Raw genomic sequence first — 24980 nt, forward strand, 5'->3', positions numbered from 1 at the left:
TCTTTGTGATAGGATGTGCCAGCGTGTTTACAGCTCTTTGGGATCATCTATCGTGTTCAGAATCCTGGTAAGTTGTGTGGCTTACTTAAAGATAGAATACTCAGTGCCTTGGATACTTACCTTCTTTCCTTGTATAAGTAAGTCTTTCCAGGACCATGGCACACATAGCTGATTGTAGTGCTAAGGCTCCAACATTTTTAGCAAATGGTTGATAACTGGAAATTACTAGAGACATTTAGGAAGCCTGCAGTATCTTCCTAAATATGGTAGCCTGTAGTAAGCCAGTAGGGCTCTGCATGTATTTCCTAGGTGATTGCTTTTAGAACAGAACCGGGTAAAGGTTGCACCACATTTGCTTGTCAGCAGGTGTAGTGTTGGCCCAGAGCTGGGTTCTGCTGATGCTAAGACATGCCTATACTGCGTTTTGGGGCAAAGGACTACTGGGATCAGTGGTTGAACTATTCCAGACAGCCCCCTCTTCCTCTCTCCCTTTTGCGCTGTGGGGAGGAGGTGGCCCTTTGTAAACCCTGCTTAGATTGACTAGAGAATTTTCAGGGCCACCTTATGTTTTAGGCTCCAGTCCATCACAGATGTGGCCAGTGAGTCAGAATCTTTAACAAGGGAGCTTGAGATCTTAATGTGAATCCAGTCTTCCTTATGGCCACAGTTATGGGACTCGCCTGTACCCTGATCACGGTCACTTGTTGCTTTAAGTTGCCAGGAGCGAGAATGAAAGCACCTAATTCTGCATGTACCCTCTCTAACGTGTGTTGTAGAAGCTGATGATCCTGAGGTTTGAGTTTGCTAGCACAGTGTCTGGTGCACAGTCTCAGTGAATGATGAATTAGAATCAAAGTCTAGTTTTTGCTTTTCTTTTCTCACAGAGCTGTGGCAGATAGCATATCCTGGAGAATGAGAGATTTCTGTATTTTTTCAAACACAGGCTTTATTGCTTTACGTAGTTAATAATATAGTTTTGAGCCAATGGATTCATTCTAACACCCGAAGTCCTATAATTAAACCCAATTGTCATGGGGCTCAGGTGCCCAGGGTGGGAACTCAGAGTTCTGCGGACACCGAGGGAGAGGCGGATTTGCTGGGGTGACAGGGATCTGAGAGAGCACACATGACTTGTATCCTCTGGCCCAACCTGAGCCAGCTGTCAAGTTCAGCTCGGGGCCACAGGCTCTTTAGCCCTAGGATGCCAGTGTTTTTCTTATCAGCTGTGTTTTACCCTTTTGAGAGCAGGGCTAAAAGAGGCAGCTGTGTCTTCTGAGTTTAAGTTTAAAATGGGTGGGCTATTTTCACGGTTTCCCCCCCCCCCTTTTCTCTGCCAACATTATTCTAGGAATGTTTTAATTGTCCATATGGCACGAAATATTTTCCCCAATATGCTGAGAAAATTCCTGGTGAATCTACACAGAAGCTTTCTGAAGTAGCAAAGGAGTGCAGCATATATCTCATTGGAGGTAACTTCCTACCCTCATGGTATAATGACCTAAACATGAGAAACATCCAAATAATTTTTGTTTCATTTAAACAATGAAATACAAAGCATGTAAGTCAGACATTGAAAGAATGAGGTGGATCTTACGTAATCATGTGGAAAAATGTTCAAGACACAGTTATGTGGAAGAAGCACGTTCCGTATGATATGAACAGGCACTCTCAGATTAATCCCTGCCACAAAAGGTTATATATTTTCATATGTGTTTGTATATGTAGCACATAGTAAGTATTGTATAAAGACGCACCAAACTGATAATGATGACTTTTCCCTGGAGAAGGAATGGGAATACAGGGCAGGTGGAAATGTGGAAAGAAATCACTGTATTGGAGTGTCTTTCATTATACTAATACAACGTTAGGAAATTTTGTTTTCTCATAAAGAGGCCACATATATCAAGGTAGCTTTATAAGTATGGTTTTGAAATAAATGTGGTTTCAAAATAAATTTTTTAAATGTATTTGCTTAAATAAAAATCAGTACAGTAAAGCTGTTCAATAGATCTAGCAAACAAAATTATTCTCTGTTATGACATGTTAGAATTAGAGACAGATGAGAGGTGAAGAAAAGACAAGCAAGAAAAAAGAAATGCGGGAACTACATTCAGTGATGGCAGGATTGGCTTCCATTCCCATCGTGAGGCCTAATGGGGATACAGTTACTTTGCAGGACCTGGTGATTTGAAGCTGAGCAACAGTGAATCCTCTGTGTTTCTCTAGTGTTATAGATTAACAGATCTTGTAGCTCAAGATCAAAGCAGAATTCAGAAACAGTTTGGTTATTTTTGAACCTGTCTTTGGCATCTGACTTAATTACATTTCATCTCTACTCTGGAGTTTGTCTCTGAAACATCATATTAAAGAAGACAAAAAAGAACATAATTAAATAACCCTTAGAAGATAGTATGCTTTATTGTTGGACCCAAGTGACAGTTTGTCAAGTGTTTGTCTTGTTATCATACAAGAGTGCTTTATTCAGAATATTTTCTTTGCTCCTGTGTTTCTCTTCTCAATGAAAGGTTCTGTTCCTGAAGAGGATGCTGGGAAATTCTATAACACCTGTGCTGTGTTTGGGCCTGATGGGACTTTACTGATAAAGTACAGAAAGGTAAGTAGGGAATGTGGCAAGCCTCATTACCTCTTGAGAATTTGCTGTGAAATCCCCTAGTTCCTCTCATCAAATTTTACACATGTGGGGCGTTTGACTAGTTGGTATAGTCAACTTGTCGAATCTTGGCTGTTGGCATTTGATATAAATTTTAGACTTAGCCTGTCAGTTTCAGCAAAGGAAAAATCTGTAGGAATTTTGATTAGAATTACCCAGTGTTTATAGTGCACTATTGACAATAACCAAAGTATGGAAAGAGCCCGAATGTCTATCGACTAATGAATGGGTAAAGAAGATGTGGTGTATGTGTATATATCAATATATTTATATCTATATCTGTATCTATATATACATGTGTATATATATATATATACACACACACACATATATATATACACATGTATATATATATATACATATGTATACACACATACATACAATGTAATATTACTCAGTGATCAAAAAGAATGAAATCTTGCCATTTGCAACAATGTGGATGGAACTAGGGTGTATGATGCTAAGCAAAATAAGTCAGAGAAAAACAAACATATGACTTCACTTGTATGTGGAATTTAAGATACAAAACAGATGAACATAAGGGAAGCGAAAATAAGATAAAAACAGAGAGGAAGACAAACCATAAGAGACTCTTAAATACAGAGAACAAACTAAGGGTTGCTGGAGGGGAGGTTGGTGGGGGATGGCTAAATGGGTGATGGGCATTAAGGAGGGCACTTGTTGGGGTGAGCACTGGGTATTATATGTAAGTGATGAATCACTAAATTCTGTTCCTGAAATCGTAATTACACTAAATGTTAACTAACTTGGATTTAAATTAAAAATAAATAAATAAAGCTAATACTTAGAATGATAAAAAAAAAAAAAAGAATTGCATTGAAAATAGAGATCACTTTGGGAACAGTTGACATTTGGTAAATGCAGATACATTGAGGATTGTTAAATACTTTGGGTATTGATCCTTTTATTGTTGTGAAATCCCTTTCTTTCTCACAATAATCTTTGTCTTGAAGTTTATCTCTGATATAGCCATGGCCATTCTAATCTTATACTTACTGTTGGATGGTACATTTTTTTTCTAATTCCTTACTTTCTTTTTATTTATTTATTTTTTTAACATTTATTTTTGAGACAGAGAGAGACAGAGCATGAACGGGGGAGGGGCAGAGAGAGAGGGAGACACAGAATCGGAAGCAGGCTCCAGGCTCTGAGCCATCAGCCCAGAGCCTGACGCGGGGCTCGAACTCATGAACCGTGAGATCGTGACCTGAGCTGAAGTCGGATGCTTAACCGACTGAGCCACCCAGGCGCCCCTCTAATTCCTTACTTTCAACCTGAATGTATCTTTGTATTTTATTTATTTATTTATTTATTTTGGCAGGTGTATTTAATTTATTTTTTAAATTTACATCCAAGTTAGTTAGCATATAGTGCAACAGTGATTTCAGGGGTAGATTCCTTAATGCCTCTTACCCATTTAGCCCATCCCCCCTCCTGCAACCCTTTCAGTAACCCTCTGTTCTCCATATTTGAGTCTCTTATGTTTTGTCCCTCTCCCTGTTTTTATATTATTTTTGCTTCCCTTCCCTTATGTTCATTTGTTTTGTATCTTAAAAGTCATCATATGAGTAAAGTCATATGATACTTGTCTTTCTCTAATTTCACTTAGCATAATACCCTCTAGTCCCATCCACGTAGTTGCAAATGACAAGATTTCATTCTTTTTGATTGCCGAATAATACTCCATTGTATATATATATACACATACCACTTCTACTTTATCCATTCATCAGTCGATGGACATTTGGGCTCTTTCCATACTTTGGCTATTGTTGATAGTTCTGCTATAAACGTTGGGGTGCATGTGTCCCTTCGAAACAGCACACCCGTATCCCTTGGATAAATACCTAGTAGTGCAATTGCTGGGTCATAGGGTAGTTCTATTTTTAATGTTTTGAGGAACCTCCATACTGTTTTCCAGAGTGGCTGCACCAGTTTGCATTCCCACCAGCAGTGCCAAAGAGGTCCTCTTTCTCCGCATCCTTGCCAACATCTGTTGTTGCCTGAGTTGTTAATGTTCGCCGTTTTGACAGGTGTGAGGTGGTATCTCATTGTGGTTTTGATTTGTATTTCCCTGATGATGAGTGATGTTGAGCATTTTTTCATGTGTCGGTTGGCCATCTGGATGTTGTCTTTTGAGAAGTGTCTATTCGTGTCTTTTGCCCATTTCTTCACTGGATTCTTTGTTTTTTGGGTGTTGAGTTTGATAAGTTCTTTTTAGATTTTGGATACTCTTTTTTTGGTATGTCATTTGCAAATATCTTCTCCCATTCTGTCAGTTGCCTTTTAGTTTTGCTGATTGTTTCCTTTGCTGTGTGTTTCCTTTGTATTTTGATGAAGTCCCAATAGTTCATTTTTGCTTTTGTTTCCCTTGCCTCCGGAGACATGTTGAGTAAGAAGTTGCTGTGGCCAAGTCAAAGAGGTTTTTGTGTGCTTTCTCCTTGAGGATTTTGATGGCTTCCTGTCTTACATTTAGGTCTTTCATCCGTTTTGAGTTTATTTTTGTGTATGGTGTAAGAAAGTGGTCCAGGTTCATTTTTCTGCCTGTCGCTGTCCAGTTTTCCCAGCACCACTTGCTGAAGAGCTGTCTTGATTCCATTGGATATTCTTTCCTGCTTTTGTCAAAGATTAGTTGGCCATACGTTTGTGGGTCCATTTCTTGGTTCTCTATTCTGTTCCATTGATCTGAGTTTCTGATTTTGTGCCAGTACCATACTGTCTTGATGATTACAGCTTTGTAATACAGCTTGAAGTCCAGTGTATCTTTATAATTAAAATGATTCTCTTGTAGCTAGCATACAGTTGGGTCTTGTTGTTTTATTCATTTTGACAATTTCTGCCTCTTAGCTGGAGCACTGACTTCACTTGTATTTAATGTAATTATTGATATGGTTTGATTTAGGCATTAGACATTTTAGTGGTTTTTTTCTTTGTTCCTCTTACCAGCATTCTTTTGGTTTAGTTGAGTATTTTTTAGAATTCCATTTTAATTTAACTATTGGCTTTTAGTTATACCTCTTTGCTTTTTTTTTTTTAAGTTGTTGTCCTAAGGATTACCATACGCACCCTATCTTTTCATAGTCTACTTAGAATTAATATCCTACTATTTCATATGAAATTTAAGAACTTCACAATTATATAGATCAATTTCCTTCCTTCTCCCCTCTTTCTGTTATAGTTGTCATACGTATTGCATAATAAATCCCACAAAACACTAAGTTTTTCAGTAATCGTTTGTAAAGAAATTCAGATAAAATTATTTTGTTTGCTGAAATATTTAGCTTCTTTGTATTTTTCTTTCTAAAGATCCTAGTTCTGTCTGGTATCTGCCTTCAAACAGAAAGACCTCCTTTAGAATTTTTGTAGTGAGGATCTGGTAGGTAGGAATGCTCTTAGTTTTGGTTTATGAATATATCTTTATTTTGTCTTCATTCTTGAAAGATATTTTTGGTGGAATAGAATTCTGGGTTGACAGTTTTCTTTTCTCTCCTAGCAATTTGAGCAATGTTTTTCATGTATTTCCTAGCCTCTTTTTAAGCATTTTTCTAATAAGAATTCGGTGGTGATTTGTATTGTTGTTCTGTATGTAATTCGTGTTTTTTTTCTGTCTGCCTTCAAAATGTTTTCCATAATCTTTAGTTCTCAGTGTTTTGACTCTGATGTGCCTATGTAGATATAGTTTTCTTTTTATTTCTCTTGCTTTGTGCTTATTTATTATTTAAAAAAAATTTTTTTAAACTTACTTTTGAGAGAGAGAGAGAGAGTGTGAGCAGGTGAGGGGTAGAGAGAGAGGGAGACACAGAATCTGAAGCAGGCTCCGGGCTCTGAGCTGTCAGCACAGAGCCCGATGTAGGGCTCGAACTCATAAACTGTGAGATCATGACCTGAGCCTGAAGTCAGACGCCTAACTGACTGAGCCACCCAGAGCCCTGCTTTGTGCTTCTTTAATCTGTAAATGTAACTCTTTCGTCCGGTTGGGGCATTATTTTGTTAAATGCTTTTCTGTTCCATTCTCTTCTTATTGGACTTCAATTTTGATACTGTTCTACCAAACCAGGTTTCCAAGACTCCAGTTTTTTGTTTTCCCAACCTTTTTCCTCTATCTTCTTCGGCTTGGACAGTTTCCATTCATCTGTCTTCAAGTTCTCGGAGTCTTTCTTCTGTAATCCCTAGTCTCTTGTGTGCCATCCCAGTGAAATCTTTTAAAATTTCAGATAAACTTTTATTTCTCTACTAATTATATCCTATTTGTCTATTCATTAAGAGCATATTTCTCCTTATACCCTTGAGCCTAGTTTAATAGCTCCTTTTTGGTAATTATCACATCTGACTCAGGCTGGGGTCTGCTTCATTGATTATTACGTTTTCTTTAAAGTTAGGTAACATTTTCTTATTTGTGTGTCTAGTAATTTTGGATTGCATATTGGATTCTATGTTGTCGAGATTCCAGCTTCTATTATATTACTCTGAAAAGGGTTGAATTTTTTTTGTTTTAGTAAGTAGTTAACTTCATTGTACTCAAACACCATACTCTTTCCTTTGTGAGGTAGGCAGTAACTTCAGGTTCTCCATTCTTTTTTTTTTTTTTTTTTTAATGTTTATTTACTTTTGAGAGAGAGCACGTGTGCACGCATGAGTGAGGGAGGGGCAGAGAGAGAGAAGGAGACACAAAATCCAAATCCAAACAGGTTCCAGGCTCTGAGCTGTCAGCACAGAGCCCAACGTGGGGCTCACCACAAGATCATGATCTGAGCTGAAGTCCGGTGCTTAACTGACTGAGCCACCCAGGCATCCCTCAGCTGCTCTGTTCTATGTAAAGTTGTTTAGCTTTGGGGCTAAACAACTAGCTTTTTGTGCTTGTAACCTCACTGTTTGAAGTGCATATTTTTAGTATTGAGTTTTCCAGTCCATGAATGTGTATATCCCACCATTTATTCAAGCTTTTAAAAATTTCTCTTGAATTGTTTTTATAGTGCTTTGGGTACAGTCTTGTATATCATTTGCTAGATTTATTCCTAATTGGTGTTTTTTTTTTTTTTTATTTAAAAAAAAATTTTTTTTTTCAACGTTTATTTTTGGGACAGAGAGAGACAGAGCATGAACGGGGGAGGGTCAGAGAGAGGGAGACACAGAATCGGAAACAGGCTGCAGGCTCTGAGCCATCAGCCCAGAGCCCGACGCAGGGCTCGAACTCACGGACCGCGAGATCGTGACCTGGCTGAAGTCGGACGCTTAACCGACTGTGCCACCCAGCCGCCCCCTAATTGGTGGTTTTTGATGCCCTTTCATTTTCTGTTTCTTGCTAGTATATAGAAGTACAACTAATTTTAAAAGTACTGACCTTGTATGTTGTAACCTTGCTAAACTCCTTAATTTCAGCTGTAGATTTCTTTTGGAGTTTGTAGGTACATTGTTATATCATCTGAGAATAATTACAGAGTTAATTTTATCTTTCTCATCCTCATGGTTTTTATTCCTTTCTGTTGCCTTGTTGCTTGGGTTAGGATCTCTGAGATCCTCTGAATAGGAGGAGTCCTTGTCTTGTTCCTGATCTCAGTATGAAAAGGCTTTTAATGTTTCAGTGTTAAGTATGTGTTCCTTCCTTTTTTACTTTTGCAGATGCTATGTCAGAGTAAGGGAATACCCTTCCCAGAAGAGTTTTTTCTTTTGTTTTGAAAATATGAATGGATTTAGAAGTTTGCCAAATGCTCATTATGTACCTCTTAAGATGTTCATATGACTTTTCTCCTTTATTTTGTTAGCTATTTGTAGTAAATTACATTGATTTCCTCATGTTAACACGTGCTTTCCTTGAATAAATCCAATTTCAGATGATGTGTTGCACTTTTTATATATTGCTGCATTTAGTTGGGAAAATTGTACCGATTTTTAGTTACCCACTCTCCACCTCTCCTGCCAATGTGTCAGTTTGATTATGATTCTGTGATGAAGACTTCAGTTAGCATTTATACTGAATAAGAAAGTAACACATTAGCTGCCTTCCGTAAGAAACCTAGATATCACCTTGCGTACTACATAGGAAAGAAGTGTCATAAAACTACCGCTTTGTGGATTTTTTCCAGTTTTGTATATTAGAGCTCATTTTGATAAGATGTCAGCTTGTGGGTTGGGTTGTGGGCAGGTTGGGGTTACTATTTGTATAGTTGATCTTAGAGCATCCCTATTTCTGGGCATGGAAGGACGTTTGTAAATTGCTGCCGTGAACCCTGCGGGAAAAGAGGTAACCAAATCCATTACTTGTGATGCAGCTCCATCTGTTTGATATTGACGTTCCGGGGAAAATTACATTTCACGAATCTGAAACGTTGAGTCCCGGTGATAGTTTCTCCACATTTGATACTCGTAAGTACTAAGTTCACCTGTTTCAGCAGTCTCAGTGGACGGGGGTCAGGCATTCTTTTTTTTTTTTTTCTCTTATGTTCCTCCCCGACTTCTTTACATACCCTGACTATAAGCCAGAAATGAGAAGGGTATAGAATGGCCAGAGATCTAGAAATAGTGGGCTGAATGGAGAACTACGGGTTTGTCATGATTTTGCTCTGCCATTTGGTCACAGACTATTCGTATGATCACTTCCAGAGTTTATCTGTCAGGCTGTGATTGAATACTTCCCACATAGACAATAAGCATTCAATTAGAATGAACTTCTTATTTCTAATCTGCTGACATAAATGATGTCTTTGTGAGGGAAAATCCAAGCAGGCATAAGCTTGTACATTTTCTCCATCCATGGGCCCTGGGTAATGTATTACCTTCATTGTTTGGTGATCTCAAATGGAGGCTTTACCCTGCCACGCCATGTTGCAAAAGAGGTTAACTTTTCATTTGTGCATTTTCTGTTTGAAAAACAGCTTACTGCAGAGTGGGCCTGGGCATTTGCTACGACATCCGCTTCGCAGAGCTCGCACAAATCTATGCGCAGAGAGGTGAGATCACCGAGGTTGTGCTGTGGAGGTGCTTCCGGGTTTGGTTCCGGCCTGGTCTTCGTGGGTAGAGGGAGGGAGCCCTTGGTCAGAAAAACCGGAGGAGAAGCCTTACTCTGTCCACCCTCATCCGGCTGCTCAGACGTTGCTGCACGTGGACAGCACAGCTGTTTGGAGGTTGCATTTCAGCACACCGTGGAGCTAAGCAGGAGCCATGCTCCTAAATCTTCTCTGCCCCTCGAACCCTTCTTGCTACTGTATTTGGAAAGAGTAGCTTGGAGCCCGCTAGAAGTGAGGATATGGTCTATGGTGCCTGTCATGATTTCACACTCAGTGGTCCTGCATGTTGCGCACAGTAGAAATGTAGTCAGTGACCTTCTGGTCCAGAGAACAAGTGTCCTTGCTGTCCTGGAAGAGCACGGAGCCAAGTCACAAGATCTGGGTTCTGGTTCCAGCTCTTTCCCTTAATGGACGTGATACTTTGAGTAAATTATTTAATCTTTACAGCAGCGTGGATCTCCATTTTTTCATAGGCATGGGGTGGAGATTAAGGAAGGAGAGCTTAGAAAGCTCTTCTTGTGGTAGTCAACAAATAGGAGCATCCCACTAGACTGTCCAAGCTACTCTGATTTGGACTTGACTGTCACTTCAAGTGAAATGGGTGCAGGCGTTGTGACTGCCTGGTCAGCAAAACAGGTGGGGGGCTCTGCGTTGGCGGTCTCTGTTGACTTCTGTCAGTAAGTGTTAGAGCACCTACTCTGCCCCTCGTTTCATTTGAAAAGCATTACAAAATGTGGTCCTTGGCCACGCAGAGCTGGCCATATGGTGCTGACAGAAATCTGTGAAGTCACATACCGTGGTTTCGGTCATCAATAGCACTGTTCTTCTATGTCTGTGTGCAGCGTGTATGTGTCCCCAAAGGAATCCTACCTTGGCGGACATCTTTTTTTTTAGGTTTGGGAGAGTTTGAGTTTGTTCCCCACTGGGTAAGGACCAAAATGGGGACTGAGTGTGGGGTGGTGTCAACCTGCACCCATTCTTCTCTGGCCATTCTGTCTCAAGGCTGCCAGCTGTTGGTATATCCTGGAGCTTTTAATTTGACCACTGGACCAGCCCACTGGGAGTTGCTTCAGCGAGGCCGGTAAGAAAGCATCTCAGGCCCACCTTCAAGTGTGTCAGTGTTGCCTTGGTGCAGAGATTTCCAGTTTGGGGGAAGAACCAACCTTCCTGATACAGGATGCTGCCCCTGACTCAGGTGCCCTGACATCCAGATGCAGTGGGAAAGGATGAATCACCCCGTTGACTATGTTGCTTGGATGGTGATGCTTCCCCTACCCCAGCCCTTACCTCATTCTGCTAGTCCTAGAATACCCTGCTGAGACACTGTTTTTCTATTCTGCGAATCCCAGACATTGCACAGTGTCTTTGGCATGTCACAGTAGCTGTTACCTGAGTCCCTGAGGCTGAGGAGGGAGTGGTGAAGGGCAGATGGCTGAGGTGGATGTAATATGGAAGGGGAAAGGAGTGTGACTTGTGTATCTGTGTAAAGTGTGCTGAAAACCATGAAATACTGGTCAGAGATGCTGGCTCTCTCCATTACAGTTCTGTTAGTTGAGGCATCCTATACTTAGAGGAAAGTACACCGATTTTAAGTCTGTAGGTTGGGGAGTTTTTACATGTGTATGCACCTCTGGCCGCGGTCAATATAGAACACTTCCGGATCTCTAGAATGCTCCCCTTTGCTCCTTCCGTCTACCCTCTCCTTTGCTCAGATGTGGCCACTATTCTCACTTCTAAAGAGGATGGCAATTTTTATTGGAGGAGGAAGCAGAGGTGTAGATGGGGTAGGGGTGTCTGATACCATGAATATTAATTAATGCAGTCTTGTAGGGAGCAGGAAAAGCTTGGGAGATATCGGAATGGCCTGGCGTGGACCTGTTGGTTAAGCCCAGGATGCTCCCAGGTGAGGTGGCTTGATGTACCCAGCCTGCCACCTGAAATTCTTACCTAATTTGAGATGATGGGGCTGCGGCCACTGGGGTCATGGAGATGCCACGCAGCCCTGCAAAGTGTTTGGCCCCAGCAAGTCCAGTCCAGTCTCTCTGGCCACCTTGACTTGATTAACCAGAGAAGATCTGCTTGTTTATATGTTAAAAGGTTGGCTCAGGCCAGGATCTCAACTGTGGCAGTATTAACATTTTAGACTAGCTCATTCTTTGTTATAGGGGCTGTTCTGTGCACTGTAGGATGTTTAATAGCATCCCTGGCCTCTACCCTCTGGGTGCCAATAGCAACCCCCATCATGAAAGTCAAAAAGTCAGAGTCAGTGTCTTCAGACATTGGCAAATGGCTCTACTGGGCAAAATCACTCCCAGTTGAGAAGTGGCTTATGCATTAAATATACTTTCAGAAGAGAGGGTTTCATGGCTTTGTTTGTTCCCTTCCATGTCTGAGCCAGCCTATCCTGTCCCAGTTTTTATTTCATTTTATTTATTTAAAAGAATTTTTTTAATGTTTATTTATTTTTCAGAGAGAGAGAGAGAAAGCGTGCGTGCGCGAGCAGGGGAGGGGCAGACAGGGAGACACAGAATCTGAAGCAGCCTCCAGGCTGTGAGCTGTCAGCACACAGTCCAACACGGGGCTCAAACTCAGAAACTGTGAGAGCATGACCTGAGCCGAAGTCCGATGCTTAACGAACTGAGCCACCCAGGAACCCCCCACTCCATCCCAGTTTTTAAAAGAAGGATCTGTACCCTTGGGATAGAAAAATGTTGCCAATATATAATATATGAATTACCTCTTTTCTGTCTGTTGACAACAGGGCTGTTGATAATCAGGTGTATGTGGCCACGGCATCTCCTGCCCGGGATGATCAGGCCTCCTATGTCGCCTGGGGACACAGCACTGTTGTGAGTCCTTGGTGAGTTGGCTAAGCGGGGAAAGGCTCTCCAGGAGCTTGAGAGAGATTGCACTGGGGGGGTGGGTTGTCTGATTCCCCACCAGCCCTGCCCCTTCCCAGCCCCCTATCCTCACATGCCTCCTCAGTCTCCACTTCGTCTGAGAGAGACACTTGGAAACCACGTGAGAAAGAATCGGGCCTGCTGTCTTTCTTGATTGAGCATTTGACCTTAGCCCTCTTCTGAGCTTCTCAGTAGCTTTTGTTATCAGTCAGACTTGGATCACATGGGGGAAGCACGGCAGCAGTCATGGGTGGGTGATTTTAGTAAAAGAGGCTCTCAGATTGTTGGCTTTTGGTTAAAATTTAAGCTAGGTGATTAGTTCTAGAGCAGAAATGGGTTATAGGGTGAGGATTTTGCTCCCTGCATAATGATTAGAAGATGGGGGAGGATAGGTTCATTTAAGCAAAACTGTGACCTTGTCCTCTGTGAGAATGTAAAGCATTGTCTTAGAGAAGCCAGCATGGGAGTTCTCCCACCTGCACACCCAGTTGTATGTTACTGTACGTAACTCATGGTCTGTACTTGAATGGTTTCCACAGCACTTTCACACACGTGGCCTCCATGTGAACGAGACTTTTCCTATGTTAAGCTCAGTTTATAGATGGTAGAATTGAAGTTCGTGGGATAAAATAGCCAGAACTGGTGTTTAGATTCAGGACTTCTGACTTTAGAACTCAGATTTATTCCATACCACTCACACATCTGTATGATTACACACATACTGCTGTGTATTTACATAATTTCGGGATAAATATGCCAGTAACAAGGCCGAGAAGGGTTATATATCACTAGGGTGTGTCTGAAATTCTCTCTTCTGACCTTCTAGGCCCCAAAGATGAAAGAATGTGATAGGGGAAGGCCTTGGAAGATAAGACCAGTGAGAGATTCCAGGGAGCCTCCTGCATATTAGGATTTGGAAGGCACTGGCAGACTGGAAGGATTAAGTTGTCTTGAATATTTTCTTAAACTTGGTTCAAGTTCCTCTGTTCATTTGTTAGTGACAGGCTTCCTGGCCTTCTGGGCAGCTCTGCTTCCCTGCTAGGGTTCTCCTGATGAACTTCATTGCTGATCAGGCTGGCTGCTTCTGACACAAAGTAGTTGTACTTTATTCTTTTCAGAATTCTGTCTGTAGGACTTGGGGGCCCTCGGTCTTATATTGACATCAGGAATGGCTGCCTGGGGTTAACCCAGAGAGGGAGATCTTTGAATGCCAGAGCAAATGGGGAAGAAATAGAAAAGAATAAAAATGAATTCAGTTAAGTGGCATTAATGATGATGTTTGTAGCTCATTTGTGCCAAAAATTTGTTTGTGGCCATCTGGGAAATGGAACCAATTACTGTATCAGATTGTTTGTTAGTTCAGATTATTTTGTGCTTTGGAGAAATTTCATTTCACTAGATGTTTTTGAAGGCCTGCTTTGGGCCAAGAGACTCAGCACTGGAATCTTTTCCACATCAGCCTTTCTCCAGATTTGGGAAGGAGTGTTCCTGTTTCTAAGTGTGAGGCTCCTCTCCTATTGGGGTGTGCTTTACACACCACTTCTATCCAGACCCCAGGCTGAAACCTTTCCTTCAAAAACTGAAACCCAATAACATAGGGACCCAGGGACCACAGGCACAAGGCCGGAGATCCAGGCAGCACAGGGCTGTGCTCAGACCCAACCTTAACATCCCCAGCCTCGGAAAGCATGAAGGAGCAGAGCCAGACCACCCTCCCGAAAGGGGTCTTTCTGATCTGCACTCAGGAAGGGACAGGACAGAGCTTCCCGCTGTTTACAGGTAGCTCTGTTTTCAGAGGTTTGTAATCATGGAGGAACTACCATTTCCTAGCAGCTGGCAGTTTACAGAACATACTCCGTAATCTAAGTCCTCACAGAGCTCTGATTTCCACTTTATAGACTAGGAAATGGAGAGTGCAGGTGACTTAGCACAAGGCCAAATGGCTACTTAAATGGTGGAACAGGAATTTGTGCCCCTCCTTTCGTGTCTTTAATCTCAGATTCCTTCCCCTGAGGCGGGACAAGAATAGGGATCCTGATACCCACAAACATTAGTGACCTACTCCCTTCTGAATCTCTTTCAGGGGAGATGTCCTTGCCAAGGCTGGCACTGAAGAGACCATCGTGTATTCAGACATAGGTAAGATCTGCTGCGGCACGGTTGAGGTGTGTGGCGTCCCCATTGGTCTGAGGTGATTCCTAGCTGTGAAGCTCCTGTCGCTTGGAGGGGCTCCCTTGTGCCACCTTCTCGTTTATCCTTGGTTCTCTGGCCAAACCCTGGGGGCTGTAACTCCAGTTGAGTTTTCTTGGTTTGGTTTGAAATAACTCCAGCGGGACCGCCAGGTCACCGGGTGCCTTTGGACAAGGCCTCTATATTCCTGAGTTACTTGCCGAGACTCTGGTGGTTTTTATACTGTTTGGGGAAGAAATTCTCATTGGTCAGTGAGGAGTTACATCCTATTAATAGTACACTTTCCTGTTTTTGCAGACCTGAAGAGGTTGGCTGAAATACGCCAGCAAATCCCCATTTTTAGCCAGAAGCGATCAGACCTTTATGCAGTGGAGGCGAAAAAGCCCTAAGGTTTATGCTTCTAACATGTCATGAAAAACAGGATGATGTTTCTGCAATGTAATCAACTCCCTGTTGAATTCTTTAAGGAGATTTTTTTTTTTTTTTCTAATTTCAGACTTTTCCTTTGTTGGGAACTCTCTATTGAGATGATGGAGCATCAACACATGATATTTTTCACACCATATTAGATAGTTAAAAAGGGCTCAGACTAGCCTTGTGAGCAGAAGGAAAAGGAGATGGCTATAACTCCCATACTAAGTTGCTTCATAGCAGTTGGTGAAAGTATCAGATCTTGGTATCCTGGTGGTTGCTTCACCTGATACCGATAGATTTATGTCACATACTGCTTATCTCACTGCTGGGGTTAGAATCCATTACGTAGAAGATTTGGTCTGGTGCCACTCTCTTTTGAGTAGGACGTTGAAGTTTATATTTTTAGTCTGTGAGTAGCTATGGAAAGCAAGGTTATGGATCCTTGGTGTTTGCTAGAGGAGATGGCAGCCCCATCCCTTCCCGGCAGCCTTGGGGCTCTTCAAATTCAAGAAAGAGCCAATGAATCAACCCCAGACCCTCCTGGTCTTAGAGAAAAGGTAGTATCAACAGGGAGTCCTGTGGAAGAATGGCAGCAGTGGCATTTGGTCAAGGCAACTAAAGTATGAGTCTCTGTAAAAGATTTTCTTGATGGGGTGAGTGTCTGAAAATATCTTTGTCTTTTTGCTTTTCTCCCTAGTAACACTTTCTAGCTTGATGAAGGCAAGCTAGTGGTTTTAAGAATCCTTTTGCACAATTAAAAATTAAGGATTCCAATGAACTTTGTTTTTATGTTACAGTTGGTGGTGGGCTAATAAACATTTAACAACCAGCTGTCCAAAAAAAAAAAAGGCCCTGATTTTGCAGTAGTTGCAGTAGTATTTGCCAATTTCCTTGGTATAAATACTTTCACTGTGACCAAGTACAGACTATCAACATGAACCCTCTAAACACAGAGTTGGAAATAGATGCACAGTGGGCACTTGTGAGTTGGTGTAATCCTGCTCTAGCACACCACTGTTTACATATGTAGAGATATTTATCATCCTGGAAAATAAAACAAAACCTTAAAATAATACACAAGCACACATTCTGTTAGCTATAAGAGTGATGATATCATCATGTGTCATTTAACCCTTGGAAACCGGCATTGTATACCCAGAGGAGTACAGGAGTGAAAAAGGCAAATGACGTTTTAAAATTAAGTCTACAATTTGGTAAAGTTTGACACATGTATACATCCATGAAAGCGCTCTCATCAAGATAATGAACCCTCCCCTGGTGTTTTCTTAAGCTGTTATGTAATCCCTTCAGCCACTCTTCTCCTCCCCAGGCAATCATTGATCAGCTTTGTCACTGTAGATTAGTTTGAATTTTCTATAATAACCCAAAAGTGGAATCATGCCATATGTATACATCTTCTTTCACTTATCATAATTACTGGGGGACTCATTCCTGTGTGTATCACTCATTTCTTTTTTATTGCTGAATGGTAGTCCACTGTATTTATCTGTTCACCTGTTGATAGACATTCAACTTTTTAGTTTTTGGCTATTAGAAATAAAGCTGCTAGAAAACATTTTGTACAAATTGTTCATTTTTCTTGAGTAAATATCTAGGAGTGGAATGGCAGGGGCCTATGTGTATTTCACTGCCAAACTATTTTCCAAAGTGACTGTGCCATTTTATTTCTTGCCATCCGTCTGTCAGTGTCCCGGTTGCTCCGCGTCCTCACCAGTATTTGGTGTGATAATTTGATTTTAGCTCTTTTAATGTGCATGTGATGTGATTTCATTGTGGTTTTACTTTGTATTCTCCTGATGATTAATAGTGCTGATCATCTTTTCCTGTGCTTTTCCTGTATCCTTTTCAGTGAGGTGTCCCTTCATATCTTTTCCCCCTGTTTTGGTTCAGTTATTTATCCTTGTATTGATCAGTAAGAGTTCTTTATATACTCTAGTTAAAAACCATCTGTCGCGTGTCATGTTTTACAAATATATTCTCCAAGTCTGAGAAAAAAAAAAGTCTTCATTTTTTTAAAAAATATCGTTTACAGAGCAAAAGTTTTTAATTACCAGTGAAGGCTGGTTAATTGCTTTTTCTTCTTTTGAAGTTTGTCTTTTTTATGTTGAGAAAACAGAAGGCCATGGGGGAAGGGAAGAGGAAAAAATAGTTACAAACAGAGAGGGAGGGAAGCAAACCATAAGAGACTCTTAAATACAGAGACCACACTGAAGATTGATGGCGGGGGGAGGGAGGGAGGAGAGGCGTAAATTGACTGATGGGCATTGAGGAGGGCACTTGTTGGGATGAGCACTGGGTGTTGTATGTAAGCGATGAATCACAGGAATCTACCCCTGAAACCAAGAGCACACTGTTTACACTGTATGTTAGCTAACTTGACAATAAATTATTTTTAAAAAATGTTGTATTTAAGAAATTGCCAAACTAGATGTCACTAACTTCCTATGATTTCTTTTGAAAGTTTTACACTTTTAGCTCTTATATTTGGGCCTATGATCCATTTTTTTAAGTTTATTTTGAGAGACAGCACAAATGGGGGAAGGGCAGAGAGAGGGGAGAGAGAATATCAAGCAGGTTTCTGTACTGCCAGCACAGAGCCCGACTTGGGGCTCGATCCCATTAACCAGAGACCCTGATCTGAGCTGAAATCCAGAGTTGGTCACTTAACCAACTGAGCCACCCAGGCGTCCTATGATCCATTTTGAATAGTTAGTTTTCTATATATGGTGTGAGTGAAGAGTCAAGATTCTTTTCTTTCCTGTCCGTCCCCACCCCCCCCCCCCCCGCCCCCAACTATCCAGCTGGTCCAGCACCATTTGTTAAAAAGATTATTTTATTCTCATTGAATTGCCTTTGCATCTTTATGGAAAAAGAATTGGCTGTATTTATCTTGATCTACTTCTGTATTCTCCTGTTTCATCAATCTATTCATCTATTTTTACACAAATAACTGTTGATTATTGTAGCTTTATAACAAATATTAAAGTCTGGAAGTATTGGTCTTCCACCTCTTTTTTTGTTTTGACTATTTTAAGTCTTTTACATTCCCATATAAATTTCAGAATGAGAGTGTAAATTTCTACAGAAGAAAAGCTTGTTGGCATCTTGATTGGGATTTGTTGAATCCATAGAACAGTTTTGTGGAAAATTGACATCTTATTATCAACCCATGAACGTGAGCTATGTTCTCCCTTATTTAGGCCTTTAATTTGTCTTAGCAATGATTGTTTGTTTCAGTGTAAAGGTAATATATATCTTTTGTCAGATTTATCCACAGGGACTACATATTTTTGATGCTGTAGTATTGTTTTAGAAACTTCAATTTCCAATTTTTCATAGCTAGTAAAAATATAATTTATTCCTGTATTTGATCTTACATCTTGCAACCTCACTAAACTCATCTAGCAACATTTTGGGGGTAGATTTTGCATGTTTTTTTTGTTTGTTTGTTTGTTTTTTTACATAGATGATCACGTCTGCAAATGAAGACAGTTTGTAAAATAAATAGGCTTGTTTCTTTCCAATCTGGTTCCTATTTATTCATTCATTCATTTATATATTTATTTATTCATTAAATAATTAATTTATTCATTCTTTCATTCATTTAATTGTGGCCTATGGCATTGGCTAGAAGTTCCAGAACAATGTTGAGTAGAAGTAGTGAGTGGACATAAGTTGTATTGGTCCTGATGTTAAAACATGTAACCTTTCATAGATGCCATCTATCAGGTTGGGGAAATTCCCTTTTATTGCTATGTGCGGAGAGTTTTTATCAGGATAGGATGCTGGAATTTTTTAAATGCCTTTCCAGTCTTCATTGAGACAAACATGTCTTTTTTTTCTTCTTTAGACTGTTTATGTTGTGAATTACGTTGACTGATTTTGAAGGTGTAAAACCTTCCATTCTTTGCATAAACTTCACTTGACCATAATGAATTAAAGTCCTTTGTTATATATTGTTGAATTTAATTTGCTAATGTTTTAAGAAGTTTTGCATCTCTGTTCATAAGGGAGTTTGGTCTGTTGTTTTCTTGTAATACCTCTTTCTGGTTTATGTACCAGGGTCTGCTGGCCTCATAAAATGACTTGAGAAGTATTTCCTTCTCTTTAGTGGTCTAAGAATTGTGTGATAATATGCACCTTGTCTCTTAATTTTGATTATTCTGATTGGAGGTTTATCAATTTTATTGATCTTTTCATAGAACCATTTTTTGATTCCATTGATTTGTTTTTTTTAATTTTTTTAATGTTTATTTTTGAGAGAGAGAGAGACAGAGCACGAGCAGGGGAGGGCAGAGAGAGAGAGAGGCAGACACAGAATCTGAGGCAGCCTCCAGGCTCCAAGCTGTCAGCAGAGAGCCCATTGTGGGGCTCAAACTCATGAACTGTGAGATCATGACCTGAGCCGAAGTTGGATTTTTAACTGACTGAGCCACCTAGCTGCCCCGATTCCATTGATTTTTTTTAACCTTTTTTTTTTTTCAGATTTGATATCATCGATTTCTGCTCATTTATTTTCTTCTGCTTGCTTTTGGTTTCATTTGCTCTTGTTTTTCTACTTTCTTAAAGTGTGTGCTGAGTATCTTTGATTGGAGACCTTTCCTTCTTTCCAATATAGGTTAGTTTAGTGCTATAAATGGCCCAGGATTGCTTTAATTGCATGCCCAACCTTTGATATGTTGTATTTTCATTGTCATTCAATTTAAAATAATAACCTCTGGGGTGCCTGGGTGGCTCAGTTGGTTAGGCATTGGACTTCAGCTCAGGTTATGATCTCACAGCTGCAGAGTTCAGGACCCATGTCAGGCTCTGTGCTGACAGCTCAGAGCCTGGAGCCTAGTTCAGATACTGTGTCTCCTTCTCTCTCTCCGCCCCTCCCCTGCTCATTCTCTCGTGTCCTCTCTCTCTCTCTCTGTCTCTCTCAAACATGAAAACAATTATAAAAAAATACTGACTTTTCTTAGTCATCTTCTGTGATCCAAGTGTTGTGTTGTTTAGTTTTTATCTTTTTTTTTTTTTAATGTTTATTCATTTTTGAGTGAGAGAGAGAGAAAGAGCACATGAGCAGGGGAGAAGAAGAGAGAGAGGGAGACACAGAATTCCAAGCAGGCTCTAAGCTCTGAACTGTCAGCACAGAGCCCAATGTGGGGCTTGAACTCAGGAACGGTGAGATCATGACCTGAGTCAAAGTCGGACGCTTAACCAACTGAGCCACCCAGGCACCCCAATGTGTTATTTAGTTTTTAAAGGTTTGGGGATTTTTCCAAATCTTCCTGTTACTCATTCCTAATTTGATCCCACTGTGGCCAGATAACATACTTTGTATAATTTGAATCATTTTAAATTTATTGAGACTGTTTTATGGGCCAGAGTATGCTTTATCTTAGTAAATGTTCCATGTGAAGTTGAAAAGAATGTATGTTGGGGCAGCTGGGTAGCTCAGTCAGTTAAGCGACTTCAGCTCAGGTCATGATCTCACAGTTTGTGAGTTTGATCCCTGCACTGGGCTCTGTGCTGACAGCTCAGAGCCTGGAGCCTGCTTCAGATTCTGTGTCTCTCTCTCTCTCTGTCTACCCCTACCTCTCCCCTGCTCATGCTCTGTCTCTCTCAAAAATAAATTAAAAAAAAATTTAAAAAGATTGTATATTTAAATTTTAGGTTTAGAGTATTCTATAAATGTCAATTAAATCACATTGGATGATAATGTGACATAGTCTTCTCTGTCTATACTGATTTTCTAATTTTTGTATCAACAGAGGTGTTGATATTTCAGTATAATTATGGATTTGTCTATTTTTATACTTCTATCAGTTTTTGCTTCATGTTTTTTGAAGCTCTCTTATTAGGTGCATAAATATTTAGGGCTGTTATATCATCTTGCTGAATTGACCCTTTTTCCATTTGAAGTATCTGTTTTTTGCCCATTTTACCTTTTAATTTTAACCTATTTGTGTCTTCATGTTTAAAGTGAGTTTCTGTTAAGCAGCATATAGCTGGGTCATGCATTTTTATCCAGTTGGACAATCCCTGCCTTTTAATTGGGGTATTTAGGCCATTTATATTTGTTATGATTATTGATATGGTTGTATTTAAATCTACCATCTTTTTTACTTTGTATCCCATTTGTTCTACTTTTTCCTCCTATTCTTCTTCCCCTTGGATTAAGTAAATATTGTTCTGTGATTCACTTTATCTCCTTTGTTGGATTACAAGTTATAATTCTTTGTTGTGTTATTTTACTTGTTGCTCTGTGGTTTATAGTGTACATTTTTAACATCACAATTAACATTTATACAGTAATATGCCACTTGATATGTAAGAATCTTAAAGTACTATACTTCATTTTACGCCCCCCCTTTGTATTGTCATACATTGTACTTCAACATGTATGAATCCCACAATGCATTGCTATTTTTGTTTTAAATACCCAGTAATTATTGAAGATACTTAAAAAGCACGTAAACATCTTTTGTTTACCAACATATTTACCATTTCTGATATTCTTCCTTAGTGTAGATCCATTTTCTTTCTGCTTGAAGCACTTTAACATTTTCAGTAGTGTAGCTCTGCTGGTGATTTATTCTTTTAGCTTTTGTGTGTCTGAAAAGTTCTTATTTTGCTTTCATTTTTTAAAGATTTTTTTAAAGTTTATTTTTGAGAGAGAGCACAAGAGGGGGAGAGACAGAGAGAAAGGGAGACACAGAATCCAAACCAGGCTCCAGGCTCTGAACTGTCAGCACAGAGCCCGACGCAGGGCTTGAACTCAGAAACTACAAGATCATGACCTGAACTGAAGTGGATGCTTCAGTTACTGAGCCACCCAGGTGCCCCTGCTTTCATTTTTTAAAATATAGTTTTGCTGATAATAGAATTCACCATTTTCCCCCCTTTGAATGCTTTAAATTTGCTTCTACACTGTTTTCTGGCTTGCATTCTAGAGGCAAAGTGTACTGTCATTATTATCCTTTCTCCCTCTCTATAATGCCTTTTTTTCCTCTGCTTTTAACATTTTTCTCTTCATCATTAATTTTATAGAACTTGTTGTGATGTGCTTTAGTGCAGTTTTTGTTGTTGTTATCTTGTACTTAGAAGTTCTTTACTATTCTTACATCCTTGGTTTTATAATTTTCATCCAATTTAGAACATCAGCTATGATTTCTTAAAATATTAGGAACCTTCTTAATTATGCATGCATCAGGGTTCTTGGAACTGTCCCATCAACAATGATGCTATTGTTCCCTTCCTCTCTGCCCCCCCCACCACCCAGTCTTTTTTCTGATACTTCCTTTTGTCTAGTTTCTGGGTCTTCAGTATATTTTTTTCTTTATTGGTGTCTGATATATCAGTATCTGTCTTTTCTTTGTTACTGTCAAGTGGTTCCTGCCTGTGCTTCAGGTAGTTTCCTCATATCCATGTGCTGATCAGTACTTAGCTGAAGATGTGAACACAGCTCTCTGCAGATCTCTTGAACCTCCTCTTTATGCAACTCTCTCCTCTCCAGTACCTCTGCCCTGTGAACTGTTACCATCTTTGCTTCCTAAGGCTGCCAACTTTCCCTCTTCAACTCAGGGAAACTGTTAACCTCCAGCCATGTTCCCTGTGCTACAACCTGGAAACTTAATAAGCTAGAGCAATAAGAGGGTTCACTTCTTTTGTTTACCTTCTCTTAGGATCACTGTCCTGAGGTCTGATGTCTGAAAACTACTGTTTCATACATAGTCTTTTTTTTTTTTTTTTTAGCTATTTTGGAGGGGAGGGTAAATCTGATCCCTGTAACTCCATCTTGGCCTGAAGTAGAAGTTACCAAATAACTTCATAATATTATAAAAAATACTTTAAAAGGCTTACTTAAAGTATTTTTAAATACTTTAAAAGATTCTTTTAAAGGATGTCAGAACTTTCAGGTAACTGTGAGCTACACTTTGAGAATCACTGCTGTGTATCCTGGTAGGCCCACAGACAAATATTTAAACTTTATAGTTTTAGGGGCGCCTGGGTGGCTCAGTCGGTTAAGTGTCTGACTTCAGCTCAAGTCATGATCTCACAGTTCGTGAGTTTGAACCCAACATTGGGCTGTCTGCTCTCAGCACGGAGCCAGCTTCAAATCCTCTATCCTCCTCTCTGCCCCTCCCACTTTCTCTCTCAAAAATAAATAAACATAAAAAAAATGTAAACATTATAATTTTAGTGTGATCAATTTTTTATTTTATTTTTAAAATTTTTTAAAGTTTGAGAGAGCATGAGTGCGTGAGCAAGGGAGGGGCAGAGAGGGAGAGAGAATGTTAAGCAGCCTCCACAGAGCCCGACCTAGGCCTCAAGCTCATGAATCAGTGAGTTGAAATCTAGAGTCGGATGCTTAACTGAACCACCCAGGTGGCCCTGAAACAGTTTTTTAATAGAACATCTTGCAGTAAACCTTATATCTGTAACAATGATGAAAGAATGATCTGGCTGATGTGGGTGTGGAGAGCCTAGGAGCCCTCTGCCTTGGATTCCCTTAGTCCCCAAAAAACACCTTATGGTATTTCCTCCAAAGAGCTCAGAATAGTTTGGAAACCAATGGACAAGCCAACTTAACTATCTAGTTGAAGCTCTAGAAGGAAGGACATTTTATCTTCATGTAGCATTCCTATATCAGATAAAGCACATGGATACTAGAACTTGTTTTTGTATTTCATTAAATGCAAGTCATCTTGTCCTTTTCGTGTTATATTGGGTGATCTGCCTTCTGGTGCATTTGAAGACTGAAGTAAATAAATAAAGTAGGCATCTACATTAGTGTGTTACATTTTATTCTCATACAGTATGTGGTGACATGGCCCCAGATTCTACCTTTAATAAAGTAGTACTGATCAAAATGAACCCAGGATTTGGTCCGCTTGAAACAGTGGAACACTGCAATTCAAGGCCATGAAAATGTTTTGTTCAAAGGTCATTCCCCGTAATCCCTCACTTTTTGTTGAGTTAGGCAATGATACTTTTTTTGCATAATACTTTGAAGTCTGCTATCATATGTTGCAGTCTTTCTCCTGCAGTTTATTTTTTTAAAGTTTGCAATTCAATGGTTTTAGTATATTCATAGAATTGTGCGACGATCACCACAGTCAATTTTTGAACATTTTAATCACACCAAAGAGAAATTGCATACACAGTAGTAGTCATTCTCCATTTCCTGGCAATTTTCCTAGGCTGTCTCTTCTGCAGTTTAGATAAGGCAACACACTTAACTAATCGAAGTGACTCCCTTACAAAAATTATGTCCTTTTTTGAAATAAGCCAGGATATACTGGTAGTCATGAAAGTGGCCCTAAACATTGGCCTAGCTTTGTAAAGTTGAGGGCTAACAGAGAATGGGTTTTGCATTGGTTGCAAATGAGTAAATTACTAACATTACAGGGTTTAAACTGACTACTAGTCAGATTGTGACATCAAGTGGGTGTTTAGGGAAAGACTTCTTGCTGCCACCAAGAATTAGGTCTGTGCAAATTCTACCAAGTGAAAAAAGGTTTAGACAGAGAGTTGAGGTTTCAGGATCAATGATCTACTCTACTGACAGTAGTTTTTATGTCTTTTATGTTGCCTCCTAAGCACTGTGGGGTGTGTTTTGGTAGTAAATGGGTCTGATGAAGCCAGGGGATGGCAAGGGAAAAGCTGTGTTCTGTGATGTCTCCACTGGCCAAACATAATTGCCAGGGCAGCAGGTTTCATATGGGCTTTTTTCCTTTATGCCTCATAACCACTTTTGTGTTGCAGTTTCAT

At 40.0% G+C, this 24980-nt stretch overlaps 1 protein-coding gene across 2 annotated transcripts in view; it reads left to right on the forward strand.

Moving 5' to 3' along the window:
• The window catches only part of NIT2 (nitrilase family member 2), a 34662-nt gene that overhangs the window by 3860 nt on the left and 5822 nt on the right, over nucleotides 1–24980 (forward strand). The window contains exons 3-11 of one of the 2 annotated variants that reach the window (XM_045501782.1): nucleotides 1349–1469; nucleotides 2526–2614; nucleotides 8962–9055; nucleotides 9565–9639; nucleotides 10699–10777; nucleotides 12458–12556; nucleotides 14680–14735; nucleotides 15084–15176; nucleotides 15283–16776. In XM_045501782.1, coding sequence (XP_045357738.1) covers nucleotides 1349–1469; nucleotides 2526–2614; nucleotides 8962–9055; nucleotides 9565–9639; nucleotides 10699–10777; nucleotides 12458–12556; nucleotides 14680–14735; nucleotides 15084–15175 — 705 coding nt within the window. In that variant the 3' untranslated portion in view covers nucleotide 15176; nucleotides 15283–16776. Of the gene's footprint in view, nucleotides 1–1348; nucleotides 1470–2525; nucleotides 2615–8961; nucleotides 9056–9564; nucleotides 9640–10698; nucleotides 10778–12457; nucleotides 12557–14679; nucleotides 14736–15083; nucleotides 15177–15282; nucleotides 16777–24980 lie in introns of those variants that run through there. The other variant, XM_045501781.1, reaches the window with a different exon arrangement.

Source organism: Leopardus geoffroyi, chromosome C2 (genome assembly GCF_018350155.1).
Source record: "Leopardus geoffroyi isolate Oge1 chromosome C2, O.geoffroyi_Oge1_pat1.0, whole genome shotgun sequence".
NCBI lineage: Eukaryota > Metazoa > Chordata > Mammalia > Carnivora > Felidae > Leopardus > Leopardus geoffroyi.